Here is an 18,901-nt window from a genome sequence, read left to right on the forward strand (position 1 = left end):
GTTTCTTGGTGATCTTAGCACCTCTACTTCCCTCTGAGCCTGAGTCAGAGTTAATCTGTTAGACCATTTGTTCGTTCATTCATTCATCTTCTATTTTCTAGACATTGTCTGTCTGTGCTACTAAGATAAATACATCACAGTGCTTGCTATCAAATAACTCACAGCCTATTGGTGGAGGCAGAACAATAAGCAGGCATTGTTTATAGCACAGTATACACAGGAAACAAGCCAACAGGGTGCCTCCTGGAAAAGAATACCTCCACTGGGTCTTCACATGAGTGAGCAGGTGACAGCCTAGACTCAGAAGGATGGGGAGGGTATTCCAAGCAGAGCGAGTTCCCTGACAAAAAGACATGCATGTGTGAGAGTAGGACACATTCAGGGAATTCGGGTTTGAATGACTGGGCATGGATGAGAGTTGAGGGTAGGCTAGTGGTCCTCAACATTGGCTGCATATTAGAACCACCCAGGGAGCCCCTAAAAACATCTCAGTGTTCAGATCACATTCCGAACTGATTTCATCAGAATCTCTGGGGGCTGGACTTGGGCATCATTATTTTCTAAAGCTCCTCTGGTGATTTTGGTCTTCGGTCTATGCAGCTGAGGCCAAGAACCACAGTACTGCTTGGACTCTGTGGGACATAGACAGCTCTGGAACTGACTTTCACTGTCACTTGCTTGCCAGTGCCTCCCTTGTTGTCAGAGACTCAAGAATGTGGCTGCCTGTCTGTGAGACCTTCCAGCCCTATCTAGTCCTCTGGCACCCAACCCCTTATGGGTTTGACGTGTGCTGTTTGCCAGGCTCATGTCCACTCCCACCCCCTCTGCTCCCCATCTTCACTGATCCTGCCCCATTGCCACCTGCTGTCCTAGTACCATACGCCCCTAGAAGCCATTTTGGTGTATTGGCTATTAAATTTAATTTAGAAATCTAAGCTGTTCATCTCATTATGAAGAGTTACCATTACATTTCCTGTTTGTTTTATTTTGAGAACTGTCCTAAAGCCAATTATATCGTGATTCCATTTTAAGAGATCAAGAACATAGATAACAGTGTTAAAGGAATTACCGTACTTTTAAGGTCATTACATTGTTGATGTATGTTAGATTTGGACTGCCTTTTGTGCTGCACTTAGAGAAGACAATAGCTTGGGACCTTCTGCAGAAGGAAATCTTGGAGAAGATGAAGTATTTCTTGAGGCCCACGGCTTGCATTCAGGTTTGTAAGCATTTTGATATTCCAGCATAGCATGGGTGTATACTCAGTGAAGAAACAAGCATTACAATGAAATTTGAGTTTCTTGTGTTTGGATTTCCAGGACTGAGAATTTATCCCTCATTTTATGAAAGAGCTAGTCACTGCAAGGTTTTCCTTGAACTGCCGTGTATTCCTTTATAATATTTATCTAAAAACGTTAATACATGATCAGCTTGGAAGGGTTTAGTAGAATGTCTATCTGTATATTTTAAAAATTATTACTATGTTAAGGTATCCGTGGAAGACCATTAAGCTGATGTTTAGTAAAAGCAATATGTTACTTGTCTTGCATGACTTATTTGATATGTAAATCGCATTTGGGTAAATCATATTTAAAGTGTATTAGAGTGGCTCAACAACCTTATAGAATCTTATAGAGAAGCATTTTGCAGAATAAACAGTTTACTGAAACTCTAATCTGTTTTGGAAATGCCACTGTGAAACAGATGCCCTTGAAGAAAAATTTGGCTTAATTCTCATCTAACATCTGATGCAGGTGTGTCCATTCAGCTTGCGTGTGGTCAGTGTTGTTGGAATAACATACTTGCTGCCCCAGGAGGAGCAGCCCTTGTGCCACCCGACAGTAGAAAGGTAAAAAAAAAAATTTTTTAAAATTACCTTTTAGAATCTCACACATGTTCATTTGTGATTTCAAGTGATGTCTGATATAATTTCCACATAAGTGTGCAAGGTTCTATAGGCTCATTTTGAAATTAAGTACTTATTTTACTTTTGATTCATGCTTGGGTATATGTTTAGTGATCTTTCTTGAAATAAGAAAAGCCGGCCGGGCGCGGTGGCTCAAGCCTGTAATCCCAGCACTTTGGGAGGCCGAGACGGGCGGATCACGAGGTCAGGAGTTCGAGACCATCCTGGCTAACACGGTGAAACCCCGTCTCTACTAAAAAATACAAAAAACTAGCCGGGCGAGGTGGCGGGCGCCTGTAGTCCCGGCTACTCGGGAGGCTGAGGCAGGAGAATGGCGTAAAAACCCGGGAGGCAGAGCTTGCAGTGAGCTGAGATCCGGCCACTGCACTCCAGCCTGGGCAACACAGCGAGACTCCGTCTCAAAAAAAAGAAAAAAAAGAAATAAGAAAAGCCCTGGAGGACTTGCGTTAGGAAAGCAAATTAACGTATGTCCTAGGACTGCAGATAAATGACACTTTCATATTCACCAGGAATGAAGTTTTGTAAAGTAACGTTCTAATCAGGCTACATTCTTCCTTAAAACCCTTATATGGCAACTTGTGGCATAAAAGATAAACCCCGTGTTCCACAATGTAAGAAGTTCTTCACAGTTTGAATTCCGCTTACTTCACTTTTGTCAGGCCTTGCTTTTCCTCTCCCCACTATCCCAAACTTTCAGCAGCATTAAAGTACTGACGATTGTTTGAACAGGCGATACTATTTTATACGCGTGCTTTGCATGTGTGGTTTCTTCTGTCTGTAATCCCTTTCCTTTAAGCCCTTTTTTATACTCTTCCTCCTCTCACCCCCCGCAACCTGCCCCGCAGAATTAGACACTCTACTCTGCTACCTCTGTGCTGGCTAAATCTGTTATATTTATAATAATACTCTATTGTATTAATAAAATAATATACATCTATACACGCTGTGTGTCTATGAATATATAATATACATATGAAAACACATTTTTTATAATAAAAATTATTATAATAAAATGATTTTTTCAACAAATATTGTAGTGCCTGTATTTCAGCATTCTAAAAAAGCATACAACATGGTCCTGCTTGAAAGCTCACTGTTTGGGTTTAGAGATGAGAGTTAATAGATTAGACAACAATCCAAAATATTGCACAACATAAACAAGATAAGATGGGTAGTAACTGAGTTCTGGATTTCCCAGGAGATGGCAAGGAGCCAGTGAACTTGCGAGGGGGGTAGATTTGGAGGAAGGAGGAAGAAGGGTGCAGTCTAGAGCAGGCGTGGCATGTTGGTGGAGAGGTGGAAAGGTGCAAGGGGCAACTTTGTTCCTGGGGGACTACCGTCCAGTGTCTATTTGGGTGGGTAAAAAATTGGGCAAGAAGTTGGGAAGGTCACAATGACTATCTGAGTGTGATCAGCAGCAGCCTCATAAATGACACTAAATTTCTCCCACCTCTTTATTATTAATACTATATTGGGCTTTTTAATTTAAGGGTTTTTCAGTTTAGTTGTCATGTAGTTACTAAATCAGTGGTTATAGTGGTCTTGCCAAAAACTTTTTTCTGATGGGGAACTATGATGAAGATTTTCATTAATCACATTATGATTTCAGGTAGGACATAATCACATTAAGTAAAATCATTTGTTTAGAAAATAATATGTGGCTTCCCTCTTCACTTCCCCGGTTCTACAGGGCATTAAAATCTTGTGGACCAGGTGGCACCGCTCATGTGAAATTAGTAGTCGAGTGGGACAAGGAAACAAGAGATTTGTGAGTATTTTTAAAGTTAGTATTTATAGAAACATTGTTTTAATTATCATTTTTATAGCACACCTTTGATATGTTAAATGAGCCGAAACCTAAATCTCTCTTCTCTTTAGCTAAGTATCCAGGTGTGTTGTTAACCCTTTATTTAAGCAGTTTATTATTCCTTTCCTGTACATTCTCTCTTCTCAATCCCAGAACCTTAGAACATTTGTTCACTGCTGAAAGAGAAACTGTATACTCATTACTATATAGGTTCAATTTACTTTGATTTTTTATTACAGGCCCATTAATTCTAGGAAGCGATGTTAGATGCATGTTCTTAGATGTAAAGGACAGGAATATGTGATTTAACCAGTACAGTTCATGGCCAAACCCAGAAAAATCAAGTTAGTTCTGGAAATAACTTTGTATACAGAGAACTTTTCAAGAACATTTTGGAATATAGAAAAATTTGGTCACTACTTTTGTTTTCTTACACATTGATTTTTTTTTTCCCTTTAGTTATAAGTTTGTAGTCACTTCAGGAAGCCATAATTGTATTTTTCCTTCTGTTTTGCAATACATTCTCTGATAGATGCTTCTCCCCCTAATTGCAGCTTGTTTGCAAATACTGAAGATGAGTATATCCCTGATGCAGAAAGTGTTCGTCTGCAAAGGGAGCGTCATCATCAGCCTCAAACCTGTACTTTATCCCAGTGTTTCCAACTCTACACCAAAGAGGAGCGGGTAAGAGGCTGGGCAGCATTTCTTGGTTGCTCAGGGCAGTGGGGAGTGGGGCATGGCAAGATGACAGTGGAGAAACAAATCACGCCCCAGAAGTCGCCGCAGGATTTTGCATATATGTAAGTCTGCACATGTAATGAGCATCTTAGTGCTATTGCTTTTAGGACTTCAACAACAAGTCGTAAGTTTCTAGAAAACCTTGATTAATTGAAATACTCTGGAAATGAACCTTCATAGTTAGTTCTTTTTCATGGTTAATGATCAAGTTTTGATGATTTTCTTTCTCAATTTAGAAGTTTCAAGATCTTTTCGTTAGTAACTTAAACAGTGATTCTTGACTTTTTGATACTAAGAACATAGGTGCCAGGACCTATTTAAATTTAAATTAATTAAAATTAAGTGAAGTAAATAATTAAATAATTCAGTTCCTTCACTGCATTAGTCATGTTTCAAGTGCTCGGCAGACACATGGTGGTTAGTGGCTCCCATATTGAACAGCGTAGATATAGACCAGAAAGTAGACAGCAAGGCTTTGCAGGTAGTAGGGACCCAGTAAGTGTTTAATGAATGGATGGACAGAGAGATGGATAAATAAGCCTCTATGGGTGGGGCCCAGGCCTGTGTGATTTTTATGCACCTTATAAACATTGACCAGAGTACTTGGAGTTCATCTAACCTTGCATTGATATCTAGGATCATAATTGTGACTACTAGTTGTAACTCTTCACTCTTAAATAGAGGGAGTCATGCAATTTCAGGATTGAAGGGGACTTTAAAACTCCTTTATTCTAGTGATTGGGTTCTTCTTCTACTTAATTTCAAATAGGTGATTGCTTAGCCTGAGTTTGAATATCTTTTGTTATGAGGTGTTTGCCTCCTTAAGACCGATAAACTGTGTTTTCTCTGGATAGCTCTGATGGTAACTGAAGTTAACCTGAAATATGTCTGCTGGTTACTACAGCTAATAATTGTTCTGTCTCTTAAATTCGTTATGACTCAGAAGTCCTAATTTTATTTTTGTCTGTTATTCGAATATTTGAAAATAGCTTTTGTATTTCCACTGAGTCTTCTCTCCCCCACACTGTTTTTAGCTAGTTCCTTTAATAATAGTTTTTCATAAGACATGTTTGGTTTTTTTCCTTTTTTATTTCCCCCAGTTTTGCACTCAATTATGAAATAGTTGGCTTTGGAATTGGTTGACTATAGGTTCTCTATGGCACCTTGCCCTGTTTAGCTTTTTTTTTTTTTTAAATGACTTTGGAGATGTTTGATAATGGCACAAAGATAATGGATGAGCAGATCGACTAGATGGCATCACTGGTATTCCACAAAACATCTCACTGATCTAGAATGCTAGCAAGATACCTTTTAACAGGGGCTCATTCATTCAGTAGGTGTTTGTTGAGTACATACCATGTTAGGTATCATACTGGTACTGGAGAAGTAGCAGGGGGCAACATAAACAACGTTTTTGCCTTCATGCTGTTTATAGTCTACTGGAACAAGTAAATAAAGGAAGCAAAGGTCCTGGAATAGGAAGCAAAGGCCCTTTGGCAAGACTGTCAAACAGAAATGAAGCCAGTATGGCTGGAGGACAGGAGGTGAGGGACAGAATTGACACAGTATATGCTCCATGAGAGCAAATACTCCATCTGTCTTGATCACTAAATAATTCCAGTATCCAGAGCAGTACATGGCACATAGAAAGTGACATCTGGCCAGGCGCAGTGGCTCATGCTTGTAATCCCAGCACTTTGGGAGGCTGAGGTGGACGGATCGCCTGAGCCCAGGAGTTCAAGAGCACCTGGGCAACATGGCAAAACCCGATCTCTACCAAAAATACAAAAATTAGCTGGGCGTGGTGCTGTGTGCCTGTGGTCTCAGCTACTCAAGAGGCTGAGGTGGAAGAATCACTTGAGCCTGAGGGATGGAGGTTGCAGTGAGCCAAGATCACGCCAGTGTACTCCAACCTGGGTGATAGAGTGAGACTCTGTTTCAAAAAAAGAAAGCAAGAAAGAAAGTAACATATTTAACGTTTATACAGTATTTACTGATTTAGTCGTTCCTCTTTGAGGGATAATCTATTCAACAAACCAGAATCTGTTTAGAGTTTGGGTGCCAGCTCTGGCCACTTTTGGTTGTGTTATTCCATTGATGCCCAGCATCTGTAGTTTCCAGAGAGATTTTGAGTTGCCCCATGCCCTGGCTAAGGCATTAGTCCAGCCGTAACACAGTCTTGCATTAAGTGGTGCCTAACGGGAGTCATGCTTCTGTTTTCAGCTTGCCCCCGATGATGCCTGGCGTTGCCCACACTGCAAGCAGCTGCAGCAGGGAAGCATTACATTAAGCCTCTGGACTCTGCCTGATGTGCTTATTATACATCTAAAGAGATTTCGGCAGGTACGGAAATTGTCTATCCTCAGGAACAAACAAGCTGTGACAAGTTTCTTATGACACTTGCTGATGGGCTCTGTGGGGGCTCTTTGGTATACCTGTTTGATCCAGTGAGTCCTGTCTGTGTATGTTACAGACACACTTTTTTTGCCCCTGTGTTTAGGGTAATGTTTTGTTCTTTCCCAAGGCAAAATTTGATTTTAGTTCATATTGCAGATATTTTACTTTGTTCTTGACTTGTAAATGTTGTGCTTAAATTTTGTAAAGTGTACTCTGGGATTTAAAAAGAACTAAGTAGAGATCCTTTCTGGGGGAGGTAGAATTCTATTTCTACCTAATGTAATAATGGGTGTTCTGCTCCTGAGGAGCTGTTGTATGGTTGGGGAGATGAGTCATAAATAAATACAAAGAAAATCTGCTTTGAATTGTATTGCTTTGTGAGTCAGTTTTTCCAAAAAGGCTGTCTATTCCCTGAGGTTAGGATTGTCTAGACAGTCTCAGTGTAAGAGGTAAATGGGAAGTGAACATTAATGGACTCCACGAGGCCTGGCTCTAAGTTTGTATCTGAAAGATGAGCAAGCTTTTACTAGGTGAGGTGGAAGCAGGGATCTCCCACACGGGGGCAGAGGGAGCAGTGTGTGCAAAGCCCGGCAGTGGGGAAAGCACAGCCTGCAGCAGGCCAGGTGGGCAGGCACTCTAGAGGGGTGGGCAGTGGTGGGAGTTGATGGAAGACGTGGGTGGATGCTGGTTGTCCAAGGAACCCTTTGTGGGCAGAGTAGGATTCTGATGAAGGGTTATAAGCAGAGAAGCAACCTTACCAAATCTGTATTTTGAAAATACTATTCTGGCTATTTTGGAGATAACAGATTAGAGGCTACAAGAATGAAGATGGGGAGACCTGAAGGAGGCCCTTGCCATCATCCAGGGTGGGCTGCTAGTGGATGGGATGGGTTGTGGCAGTAGAGATGGAGAGATGTTCAGGACTGTCTGAGGAGGTGGAGGTATCGGGCGACGCACACATGGTCCCCAGGTCTGGGGCTTTCACACAGAGGTTCGAGGTTCAGCTCCTATGGGAGTGAAGAGTGGGCATTTGGCACCCAGTGTGTATTCTGTTGGGATTTGCAGGTGTAAAACTGACTGAGGGTTTGGATCCCAGCCTGCTGTGTCTCCTTCCCCAGACATAGAGTAATTTCCTGGGCTTTCTGTTTTCTTTTGAAGGCATGTCACCACCCTTCCAGCAACCCAGGCGTAAACCTGCAGTGTCCTCTTTGACTTCTTTCTTGTCCCTCTCATCTAGGCATGGCCATGCCTCTTCATCGACTCTTGTGTGTCCCCTCCCCATGCTTGCTGTCACCGTGCTGATTTAGACATTTTGTGGCTTTTCAGCTGGTCACTGTTGCAATGACTTTTAAGTGATTTCTTCACCTCCATTACTCCTATTTCTAACATGTTCTATGCACTGCTTACACAGTTCTTCACTCACAACTCTGGTGACATCACCTTTTCCATAAAAGCCTCAGAGGATACGATCCAGATTCTTCAGGCTGGCCTTCCTGACCACCCAGGACCCGTCGTCCCTTCCTCTCATGAACGTTTTTCTTCCCTTCACAGACCCTTATGTAGCTCCTTACGGTGGGCATATCTATGCCTGGTTAATTTTTTAAAGTTCCCATAGACACAGGAAACACACAGTGAATATCTATTCAACTCATGGATGGATTTCAAAGCATTTCCTTATAGGTTTAATGGAAAATACAGATTACCAAAGATTGCCACTGAGTGAATATGTTAAGCTGAGTCAGTGTTGCCTTGTGATGTGCCTGTTGGAGGAGGTGGAGGGGATAGGCGCTGCTTATCGAGAGGCTCTTCTGAGCCAGGCACTGTGGTTTGCCCTTCACGGAGCCATCACATCATTAGTTTTTATACCTCTTTGACAGAGGTATCAGGAAGAGCCACCTGATATTGTCATTTTTTTGTAAGTCAAACGCTTTAAAGCCCTTTAACAGATAAGGAAAGGAAGACTCATAGAGGAAGACTCATTTACCCCCCGATATGGATCCTCACTGGTTCCACCTTAGCTGATACTAAAACCTGTTCCTCTAGATAGCTAAAACTATGATCTGTTTCCCTGTTTTGTATGTCTTGGGAAACGTCAGATAGGCAACTCACACTGCTTTATCTGATAGGATCCACATTGTCCCCCTAAAGTGATCTGCCATCTGCTTGCATTAAAATATCACCAGAACTTGTTTTTCTTCTTGCAACAGGAAGGAGACAGGCGCATGAAACTTCAGAACATGGTCAAGTTCCCCTTGACTGGCCTGGACATGACACCTCATGTGGTTAAGAGGAGCCAGAGCAGCTGGAGTTTGCCATCCCATTGGTCCCCGTGGAGACGGCCCTATGGACTCGGGAGGGACCCTGAGGACTACATCTATGACCTGTATGCTGTGTGCAATCACCATGGCACCATGCAAGGGGGGCACTACACAGGTCTGCAGTGTGAGAGGCCGCGTGTCTGTGCTGGCGAGTCCTTCAGACGGGTTTGCTTGTGACAGGATGACTTGACTTGAGAGCCTCATTTCCCCTCCGGTAGGCAGTGTGCCAACTGTGAGGGCAGTTTCCATCCTCTGGCTCTCTGCCCAAGAGCAAATAAATGAACATTCTTCCTCCTCTTCCTGAGTGGGGTCATCCAGTAGGTAGCTGACTGATTGGGGAGTGGTATGTGCAGGTAGCAGTCTGGTGAACTGAGGATTTGCTCTTTGTTTACCTAACCTGCACTCCCCATTTAAGGTTTTGCTAGATAGAGTTCCTTGAGGTTCTAGCTTCTCTCTTATTTTAAATGATTGTGAACTCCTTTTTTTTTTTTTTTTTTAATTAAAGATGAGCTGTTGCTGTGTTGCCCAGGCTGGAGTACAGTAGCTATTCGCAGATGTGATTATCATACACCACAGCCTTGAACTTCGGGGCTCAAGCAATTCTCCTGCCTCATTCTCCAGAGTAGCTGGGATACAAGTGCATGACACTTTTATAGTGTCTTTAAAGTGACTTAGAAGGGTTTTTCTTTTTGTTTTAAGGTTAAATTGACCTTGTCATTTATAAAAGCAACTATGTTCATCATGAAATTTACAGGCTAGAGGTGGAAAGAATACCATCATCCATGGGTTTATCACTGAGATAACCATTGGTATTTTTTTAATTGAGATAAAATATACATAACAAAATGTACCATTTTAAACATTTTTAAGTGTACAGTTCAGTGACATTAAGTACACTCACATTGTTGTGTAACCATTATCACTATCCATCTCTACAAGTTTTTTAATCTTCCCAAACTTAAACTCTGTACCTAATGAACACTAATTCCCGTTTTCTCTCCCCTCAGCCGTGACAAGCACTATACTTTCTGTGTCTATGAATTTGACTACTCTTGGTACCTCCTTTTAAATGGAATCATTCAATATTCGTTCTTTTGTGACTGGCTTATTTCATGTAGCTTAATGTCTGTAAGGTTCATCCACGTTGTAGCAGGTATCAGAATTTCCTGCCTTTTTAGGGCTGAATAATGTTCCACTGTATGTCGGTAATATTTTGGTATGTAGTATATACTTGGCATGTTTTTCTCTACGTTTTTGCCATTATTTTCCACCGTTGGGATTATACCGGCATTTTGTTATTGTTGTTCAAGTGAACATTTATTGAGCCCCTCACATCCTGCTTGCCCTGGGTTCTATCACAGCAGAAATCAATAGGTCCCCAGCCTCTGTCTTCCGAGAGTGTAATCAAGTAGGGGGAAACGTGGGTACAGATATGATTTAAAAAGAGGAGTCCCACATCATGGGTTCTGTGATGGAGGTGTGAGCAGTGGGCAGAGGTCGGAGCCAGAGGATAGACTGGTCACAGTGTGCTGGAGGGGCAGGGTCAGCTGTTGGGGAAAGGAACCTGCTGCCTAACCTCATGGGCCAGCGGGGTGGATAGACAGGTCACAAATTCAGAAGCACAGCAGCACAGTGAGGGGTGAGTGGCACATGCGCTTCTGCATCCTCATCTTCACGCCTAGTATTGTAACAGAAGTAGCTTGATGTGGACACTTAATTTTTTATAAATACTTTTTTTTGTGTGTGTGTGTGACAGAGTCTCGCTCTTTCACCAGACTGGAGTGCGGTGGCACAATCTCGGCTCACTGCAAGCTCCGCCTCCCAGGTTCAAGCAATTCTCCTGCCTCAGCCTCCCGAGTAGCTGGGACTACAGGCACCCACCACCACACCCAGTTAATTTTTGTATTTTTAGTAGAGACAGGGTTTCACCATGTTGGCCAGGATGGTCTTGATCTCCTGACCTGGTGATCTGCCCGCCTTGGCCTCCTAACATGCTGGGATTACAGGCATGAGCCACTGTGCCCGGCCTATGAATACTTTTTTTTTTTTTTTTTTTTTTTGGAGACGCAGTCTTGCTCTGTTGCCCATGCTGGAGTGCAGTGGCGCCATTTCGGCTCACTGCAAGCTCTGCCTCCCAGGTTCACGCAGTTCTCCTGCCTCAGCCTCCCGAGTAGCTGGGACTACAGGCACCTGCCACCACGCCCGGCTAATTTTTTGTATTTTTAGTAGAGACGGGGTTTCACCGTGTTAGCCAGTATGGTCTCGATCTCCTGACCTCGTGATCTGCCCACCTCGGCCTCCCAAAGTGCTGGGATTACAGGCGTGAGCCACCGTGCCCGGCCTTAAATACTTTTTAATGACCACAGAATATTCTGTTGATAGACCTCTAATGTTATGTAACCCTTACCCATTGCTGAACATCTATATTGTTTCTGGTTTTTAACTTTTCATGTAACACTGATGAATATCTTTATGCTCTTTCACTTTTTCTGAATTTTAATTCTGTATTTCCTTGAGATTGAGTCTCAGAAATGGAATCATTGGGCTACGGGCCTGTATGAGCCTTTTGGGAGCCAGGCAGATTTCAGGGCTTTATTTGTTGATGTGAGGGTTGATGTGATTAATTTGATTTTCCATGTGAGTGGTTAGGATTTGGATTTCTGCATCCTTCACACTCAGTGTGTTATACATGCATACTTCTCAGGGACTTTCTTTATTAATTCAGTGGTTTCTGCAACAAGACCCCGAGTGCTAGTGCTGACCATTGATTTATAAAGATAGGGAGAGGTGGAGGAGGGGTGGGGTCTGCCCAGTCCTGGGTACTATTAAATCTCTGGGACTCTTTTCTCTAGTATTTAGCCATGAACCTCCCTCCCCATCAGCCAAGGCAGAGGAGTCCGTGGCCTTGCTACCTTTCACACTCACTCTTTCAGTCTGCTCTGTTCTCTTCCAAGAGGGCAGGGGTTGGGAAGATTACTGGACACAATAATCTTTTACTTTTGAAACCCTTTTAGTTCAAGTTCTTTAAATAGGTATTTTTCTTTTTTTCAAACTCATTTTACTGCCAGAAGTTCTTTAAATATTTAAATGTTGCAGGCAGCAATTGTTGGTGAGAGGAATGATCCCAACTTTGAGTGCATCTCCTAATGGAATGGCTTGGATTGCCTCTGCCTGCTCTAGGAAGCACTTTCAAGGGGAGAAAGAAGCTAGAGAAGTTTAAAAGATGCTCTCACTTCATAGAAGACACAAGTTAATATGAATTAAGTGTTTAGATATATTTTGCCTTGTACTTTGGTTTAAGCCATATTTCAATGATGATAATAGTATATTTGGTATCTTACATATTTTAGATTTCTATTTTATGGGGGCCATGTGTGCAAATACTGTGTCTCGTTGGATTTTTGCTTTTGTGGCATTACCAGTCATGTCTGTGTTCTTTGGTACTGAGTGATGGAATTCTATACTTGTGGACTCGTAGAATGGAAAGGGACGTGGAGGTCATTTAACTTCACAACTCACCGGGTGTTTTAACACCTTTGCCAGCATCCTGGATTGACATTCACCCAGCTCAGCTTTGGTAAAGAATGCATTTTCCATTTATAACACTGTTTCTCAAGAAAATACGGACTGACTTGTTACATAGTTTCTAGGAAGAAATTGTTGGGAAGAATAAGACAGCCTAGACTTTAGCATCATGTTGCTCTTTATATAATAGAACAGACCTTGGGAAGATGCCTGGAAACCCCCAACTACCTCAGAGGCAGTACAGTTTGGTGGAAGGAACTTGGGTTAAAAGCCAGACGCATCTTTCTAGCTCTGTGTCCTGAGGCAGGTAACTGTCCACTAACTTGGCTACCATGTTAGTGAGCCAGAAAGTGGTCGTGCTGACCTCAGGGGACCCATTACCCAGGATGTGCTCAGATGTTTTCTGTATTCTTTCCCCTTTCTCATGCTGAGGCCATACCACCACTTTTCTAATATATGAGATGTTTAGAGTCTTAGTTTAGAGAACGTTTTAAATATTCTTAGTGTTGTTGAATTAAAGATACTCTGTTTTTCAGTTTTTTCTTTTTTTTTTTTAACATCAACTTTTAAGTTCAGGTGTACGTGTGCAAGATGTGCAGGTTGGTTACTTAGGTAAATGTGTGCCATGGTGGTTTGCTTCACAGATCATCCCATCACCTAGGTATTAAGCCCAGCATCCATTAAGCTATTCTTCCTGATGCTCTCCCACCCCCACCCCCATTTTTAAGTTTCCATTTGAAATGTTTATTTTTTGAGACAGGGTCTCACTTTGTCACCCAGGCTGGAGTGCAGTGGTGTGATCATGGCTCACTGCAGCCCCGACCTCCTGGGCTCAAGATCCTCCCACCTCAGCTTCCCAAGTAGCTGGGACTACAGGTGTGTGCCACCATGCTGGCCTAATTTTTTAATTTTTTTTGTAGAGTCATGGCCTACTGTGTTGTCCAGGCTGGTCTTGAACTCCAGATCTCAAGTAGTCCTCTGCCTCAGCCTCCCAAAGTGTTGGGATTATAGGCATGAGCCACCATGCCCAGCCTGGAATGTTTATTTTGATGTAATCTTTATTTTGCACTGGTTCTAGCTATAATTGATGGTATAATGATATAAATGATTGTATAAGGATTCTAGAACAGTGCCTTCATCTGTGATGAAGAACTTGGTCTTTTTCTACTTTAAAATTTCCAATCTTTTATGAACCTAGTGCATTTGTAAAAATACAATAAAATCATCACAGCAGTATCAGATTGCTACAAAAGTTTTTAAATGCTTTTCTCCTTTTTGGTGCTTCTCTCATGTGGGCTTGTGTCAGTCCCTGAGCCGTAATTCTAGTAGCACTGGCCTAGAAAATACTTAAGAAAATAGTTCTAGGAAGAAAAGCAAGTAGAATTATTTTGTAATTAATGAGTTTGCTGTGCTGCCTCAGTTTCCACACTGTTACTGAGAAGAGACCATCCTGAAGAGGAGCAGACTGAAAGGAGTGCAAGCCTGTTCTGTGTCCTCTTCCTGGTCATGTCCCTCACAGCTCTGCTCCCACTCACCACTCCAGAAGAGCAGCTGCTCCCCTGTTGGGTCATGTGTGCATCAAGCCTGACCAGACACCATTGGCCAAACAATTGCTGTTTTCTTAGAGCTCCATTTGCTGCTTACATTTTAATTTCTCTCCCTTCTGGTTCCGGCAAGTTCTCAGCTGCAAATAACTTCCCTTCCTCCATTCATAGATTCTTACTCATGCTGTCCTTTTGGGGGACTTGTTTGGTGTAGCCCTTTCTCACCTGAGTCCCTTTTATCTCTTAAGGCTCCATATTTGTGGAAATGGTTACGGCCCATTGAGGGAGTCACTCTTGGTACCTCTCAGGACCTTATCTGGCACATCCCTGGGGCCATCCTGAGTCTGTTCCAGCATTCAGCTAAATATTGTAGCACTCATTTCTTCTCACCCCAAATAAATGCATATTTTTAGAAAATGTGATCATAATGTACTTATATCAATATAAGCTTGATCCAACCCTTTGATATATCCTTGCAGGATGAGTGGCTTTGTGAACTCTTTAAGTTTTTGTCTGTTCTTGCTGCTACTTGAATGTTCTTTATTTCCAGCTCAGGCTTAGAATTTGGACTGGAAAGAAGTCCTCCTGCATTCATGAGCTCGTGTGTTCTTAGTCTGCCAAGGAACTTCGATGGAGCATGGTTTGTGCTCCTCCCTGAGGGAAGCAGGGCAGGGTAGGGCTTTAAGTGCAAGCCAAGGACTTGATAAACCTGAAATGAGCTGGGCTCCTGCCTTTCACCAGCTGCACGACCTTGGGCAAGCAGGTTAATCTTTTTCAACCTCTGGAAATTGGGAGTAATAAGAGAACAAATCTTAGGATTAAATAAGATGCTTGGCACATAATAAGTGTTAAATATTATCTGCTGTCATATCATTATATTGTTATTTCTATTCATATTATTTTCTATTTGTAATAGACCTAAAATGTTGCAACACACTGAACTCAGGGTTTCTTCACCCTAGCATCGTTAACATTTTGACCAGACAATTTTGTGTTGCGGGGGGCTGTCCTGTGCATTATGGAATGTTTAGCAGCATTCATGGCCTCTACCCACTAGATGCCAGTAGCACCTCTCCCTTAAGTTATGACAATCAAAAATGTCTCCATTCATTGCCAAATCCCACTCCCCCCACCACACACACAGGTCCCTGGTTCAGACTCAGTGGTTTAGATAAGTGTGTGTTTTCTAAGATGAACTACAACTGCATCTACTTGGAATAGTTTGGAATTTCTCAAGACAGTTTGCTCGAGTGTGATATAGAATTTAGAATTTTTTTTAGCCTCTTTCTGTGTTGCTACATGCAGCCTTAAAACGTTCTTGAGTTAATTAGATGAGCCAAAGAGATGGTGTCTGTGGGTCGAATGAAGTGGCTGGTGCAGCCTCCCCTGGTGCTGATGGCGGGCTCTCTTTGGCAGCATACTGTAAGAACTCTGTGGACGGCCTCTGGTACTGCTTCGACGACAGTGATGTGCAGCAGCTATCAGAAGATGAGGTCTGCACGCAGACAGCATACATCCTCTTCTACCAGAGGCGGACAGCCATCCCGTCATGGTCAGCCAACAGCTCAGTGGCAGGTGAGGTCCACTCTTGTTCTTGGGCAGTTTTTTTCAGAGCAAAAGATTGTAATGAATGGTCTAGAGGACCTCTCTGGAGGGTCTCATGACTCTGTTAGTTTGATCAGATGAATCCTTACATTTCCATTTAATCTGGAAACCAAAATGATTGCAGTCAAGGAAGTTGGGGAGGAATGTAACAGCAGCTGTGGCCCAGCGGAGTTCACCAGGGGCAGTGGGTTGGACCTGGTGCAAAGAAAGTTCATGATGTGTACTTTTGGATAAATGCATGGATGAGCTGAAAAGCAGCGTGGCATACTACCCTCTCTGTCCTGGGGTTATCTGGAGCCTGTCCCATCGGGGCCACATAGCAGTCATCTGTAATACAGGTGTAATAATAATGCCTACCTCATGGTAGCATCCAGTTAGGCAAATGTGTGTTAAAACATTTTGTAAAGGGTAAAGGACCATTACAAATAGTCCACTTTTCCAGTGAGAAGATTGGCCTATTCTGTTAGAAGGATTGATGGCTGTGATAATATTAGATAGTTTGGGGTTAGCTGGATGACATCCAGCCTGTTGTGTTTAATAAACACAGGGACCAGTACCCACACACAATATGAATGTAGCCACACATAATCCAAGCAAGTGGGACACACGTTCCTGAATGCAGAGTTTGACTTCAAGAGAGCATGACAGAGGATTGGAATGTGGTAATGTGCAGTCAGGTTAGGGGCTATGAATCCTTGCTTCTCTTGAAGGTTGCAGGGGGTGAGTTCAAAGCGTCGAAAACAAGGCATCTCCCAAGCAGAGTGACCCACTGCTGGGGGCCAAGCCCACCCAGTGTACAGCCACTCACTCACTTAACAGAGCGGTAACTCCAGTGCTCTTTCACCAGTCTCAGATGTGCTCAGAAATGACACCTTCTTGAGGTCTACTTGAGACAGTCATGCTGCTTCATGTACTCCATTTCAAGAGCAATTTCTCTTGCCCTAATAAATATTTAAGGGCATCCCTGGAACAGACAGCGCAGATTGACATATAGCTATGTGTGTGGATATTATTAATATTATGAAATGGTTACAAATTTCCATAAAACAATGAGGCTGAGAGAAAAAGAGTACACTGCCGCTTACTCTCTTTTCTTTGTGTAAAAAATATTACTGCAATTGCTTAGAACAGTGCCTGGCATGTGGATGCTTAATAAATATTTGTAGAGTGAATGTATGAATGCTTGTCTCTTCCATTCTCTTGCCAATTCTTAAGACTCAGACTTACATTATAAAGTATTCATCCCTATCCTTGCATTTTATTACTACAAATTTCATGTGTCCGGAAGTCTGCCTTCCATCTTTTCTTCTTAACTGGGGATATTCAGGCAGGCACGACATGACACAGGGTCTGGGAATTGATGCTGACCTCGGGGTGAGGACATCAGCACCCACCCAGCTCAGCTCGTAGCACCTTCATGAGGGTGTGTGTGGCTCAGGCTGGCCGAGGGACCCCAACCTGACCTCCATGCCTGTTTTCTTCTCTGCAGGCTCCACGAGTTCTTCCCTGTGCGAACACTGGGTGAGCCGGCTCCCGGGCAGCAAGCCAGCCAGCGTGACCTCTGCAGCTTCCTCCAGACGCACCTCCTTGGCCTCGCTCTCTGAGTCCGTGGAGATGACTGGAGAAAGGAGTGAAGATGATGGTGGGTGTGGGTTTTGGTGACAGATTTCCAGAATGGTAACTCATAGACACAGCAGAGTCCCTCGTGTTTTTCCTAGGAGCTAAGTCCCAAGGAGGTGGTAGGAGAACGCAAAGGAAGCTACAGGGAGTGGAGCTGTGTAGCTGTGGGTTATGATCCTAAGAAGCATTTTGTATTAGCACAGTCATTTGCTTTTCCTGTGTCCCAGTACTTTCTCCTTCCACTTCATTATTTTCCACTTTCAAGATCTCTTGTGGAGGCTGGAGCTTTATATACCAATGTATACTCTTTTTTTTTTCAAAGTGTTTTAAAAAGCAGAATAGCGGGAAGAGGCTCAGAGACGTTTTGCTTTGCCCAGGCCACCTGGTGGGGAGTCGGCTCCAGGCTTGGCACGGAGGCCCCTTGCTGTCTTGGCCCCAGGAGTGCCTCACCTTTCCACCATGCTGCTCCCCGGGGAGGAAGCTGTGGAATGTTCTTTTTAGTACAGAAGCATCTAAAACAAAAGCTGTTGTTGCCTTTGCATAGAGATAGTAAAAAGTCTGATAAAAATTGAACTTTTTTTTTTTTCTTTTTAAACTTTCACTTTCTGCTTGAGTAATGGCAGGGTAGACCTTAATTCCGACAGGGACCCAGGTGGTGTGGGAAGGACTGGGCAGCCACAGTACCGGGAACTGGAAGGAGGAGTGAGTGCAGCTTCTATAATGAGCACGGTGACTCAATCTGCCAACAAGTCTCAGTCTGCAGCCAGCATTTCGATCACTGTAATCTGCTTCTAGTGGTGATGGATAATTCTGAGAAAATGAAATTGAGTTAAAATTGCAGGAGTCTGGAGGAAGAATGCCAGGCGAAGAGAGCTGCACCATAGCTCTAGCTCTGGCTTGTTGCCTCTTCCTCTTTATTTGTAAAATAAAAATACTGGACGGCAATTCCTAAACTCCTTCCGGCTCCTCACATATCATGGAAAACGGACTAGTGAACCTTTGCTTGTTTAGGCAGAGGTTATTTTCATTACTGCCTTTAAACTTAGAATTCACTGTCATTTTAACAATAAGCCTCAATAAGGTTTGCCTCGATCTATTTTTAAGCAGTGCAGTTGGTGAAATCAATATCCTTTTAAGCATCATCATTGTGTAATGGTGCTGGGTGGTGCCCACAGAATAGAGCCTATTTCTTAGGCTCTATAAAGACAGAATTTTGTAAATATCACAACTGTAGTATCATTGTATATAAAATTTAATTTATAATATTTTCTTAGGTAGTTTTGAGCCACACCAAATAGGAATATGTGGTTCTGATTATGAATATTTTTTTGGAAGTTTTAAGTCACTGGAAATAGGAGTATATGATATCCAAGTCTTTTTAGTTCTTTCCGTTGATACACATCTGTAGTCAACAGTTACA

At 42.7% G+C, this 18,901-nt stretch overlaps 1 protein-coding gene across 2 annotated transcripts in view; it reads left to right on the forward strand.

Annotated features, from left to right (window-relative positions):
• USP31 (ubiquitin specific peptidase 31) overlaps window positions 1–18,901 on the forward strand; it is a 99,329-nt gene that overhangs the window by 71,524 nt on the left and 8,904 nt on the right. For both annotated transcript variants that reach the window (XM_050773820.1, XM_050773821.1), the window contains exons 8-15: window positions 1,108–1,219; window positions 1,755–1,849; window positions 3,618–3,695; window positions 4,289–4,418; window positions 6,696–6,815; window positions 9,077–9,302; window positions 15,673–15,831; window positions 17,351–17,503. In XM_050773820.1, coding sequence (XP_050629777.1) covers window positions 1,108–1,219; window positions 1,755–1,849; window positions 3,618–3,695; window positions 4,289–4,418; window positions 6,696–6,815; window positions 9,077–9,302; window positions 15,673–15,831; window positions 17,351–17,503 — 1,073 coding nt within the window. The remainder of the gene's footprint in view (window positions 1–1,107; window positions 1,220–1,754; window positions 1,850–3,617; window positions 3,696–4,288; window positions 4,419–6,695; window positions 6,816–9,076; window positions 9,303–15,672; window positions 15,832–17,350; window positions 17,504–18,901) is intronic.

Source organism: Macaca thibetana, chromosome 20, assembly GCF_024542745.1.
Source record: "Macaca thibetana thibetana isolate TM-01 chromosome 20, ASM2454274v1, whole genome shotgun sequence".
Lineage (NCBI taxonomy): Eukaryota > Metazoa > Chordata > Mammalia > Primates > Cercopithecidae > Macaca > Macaca thibetana.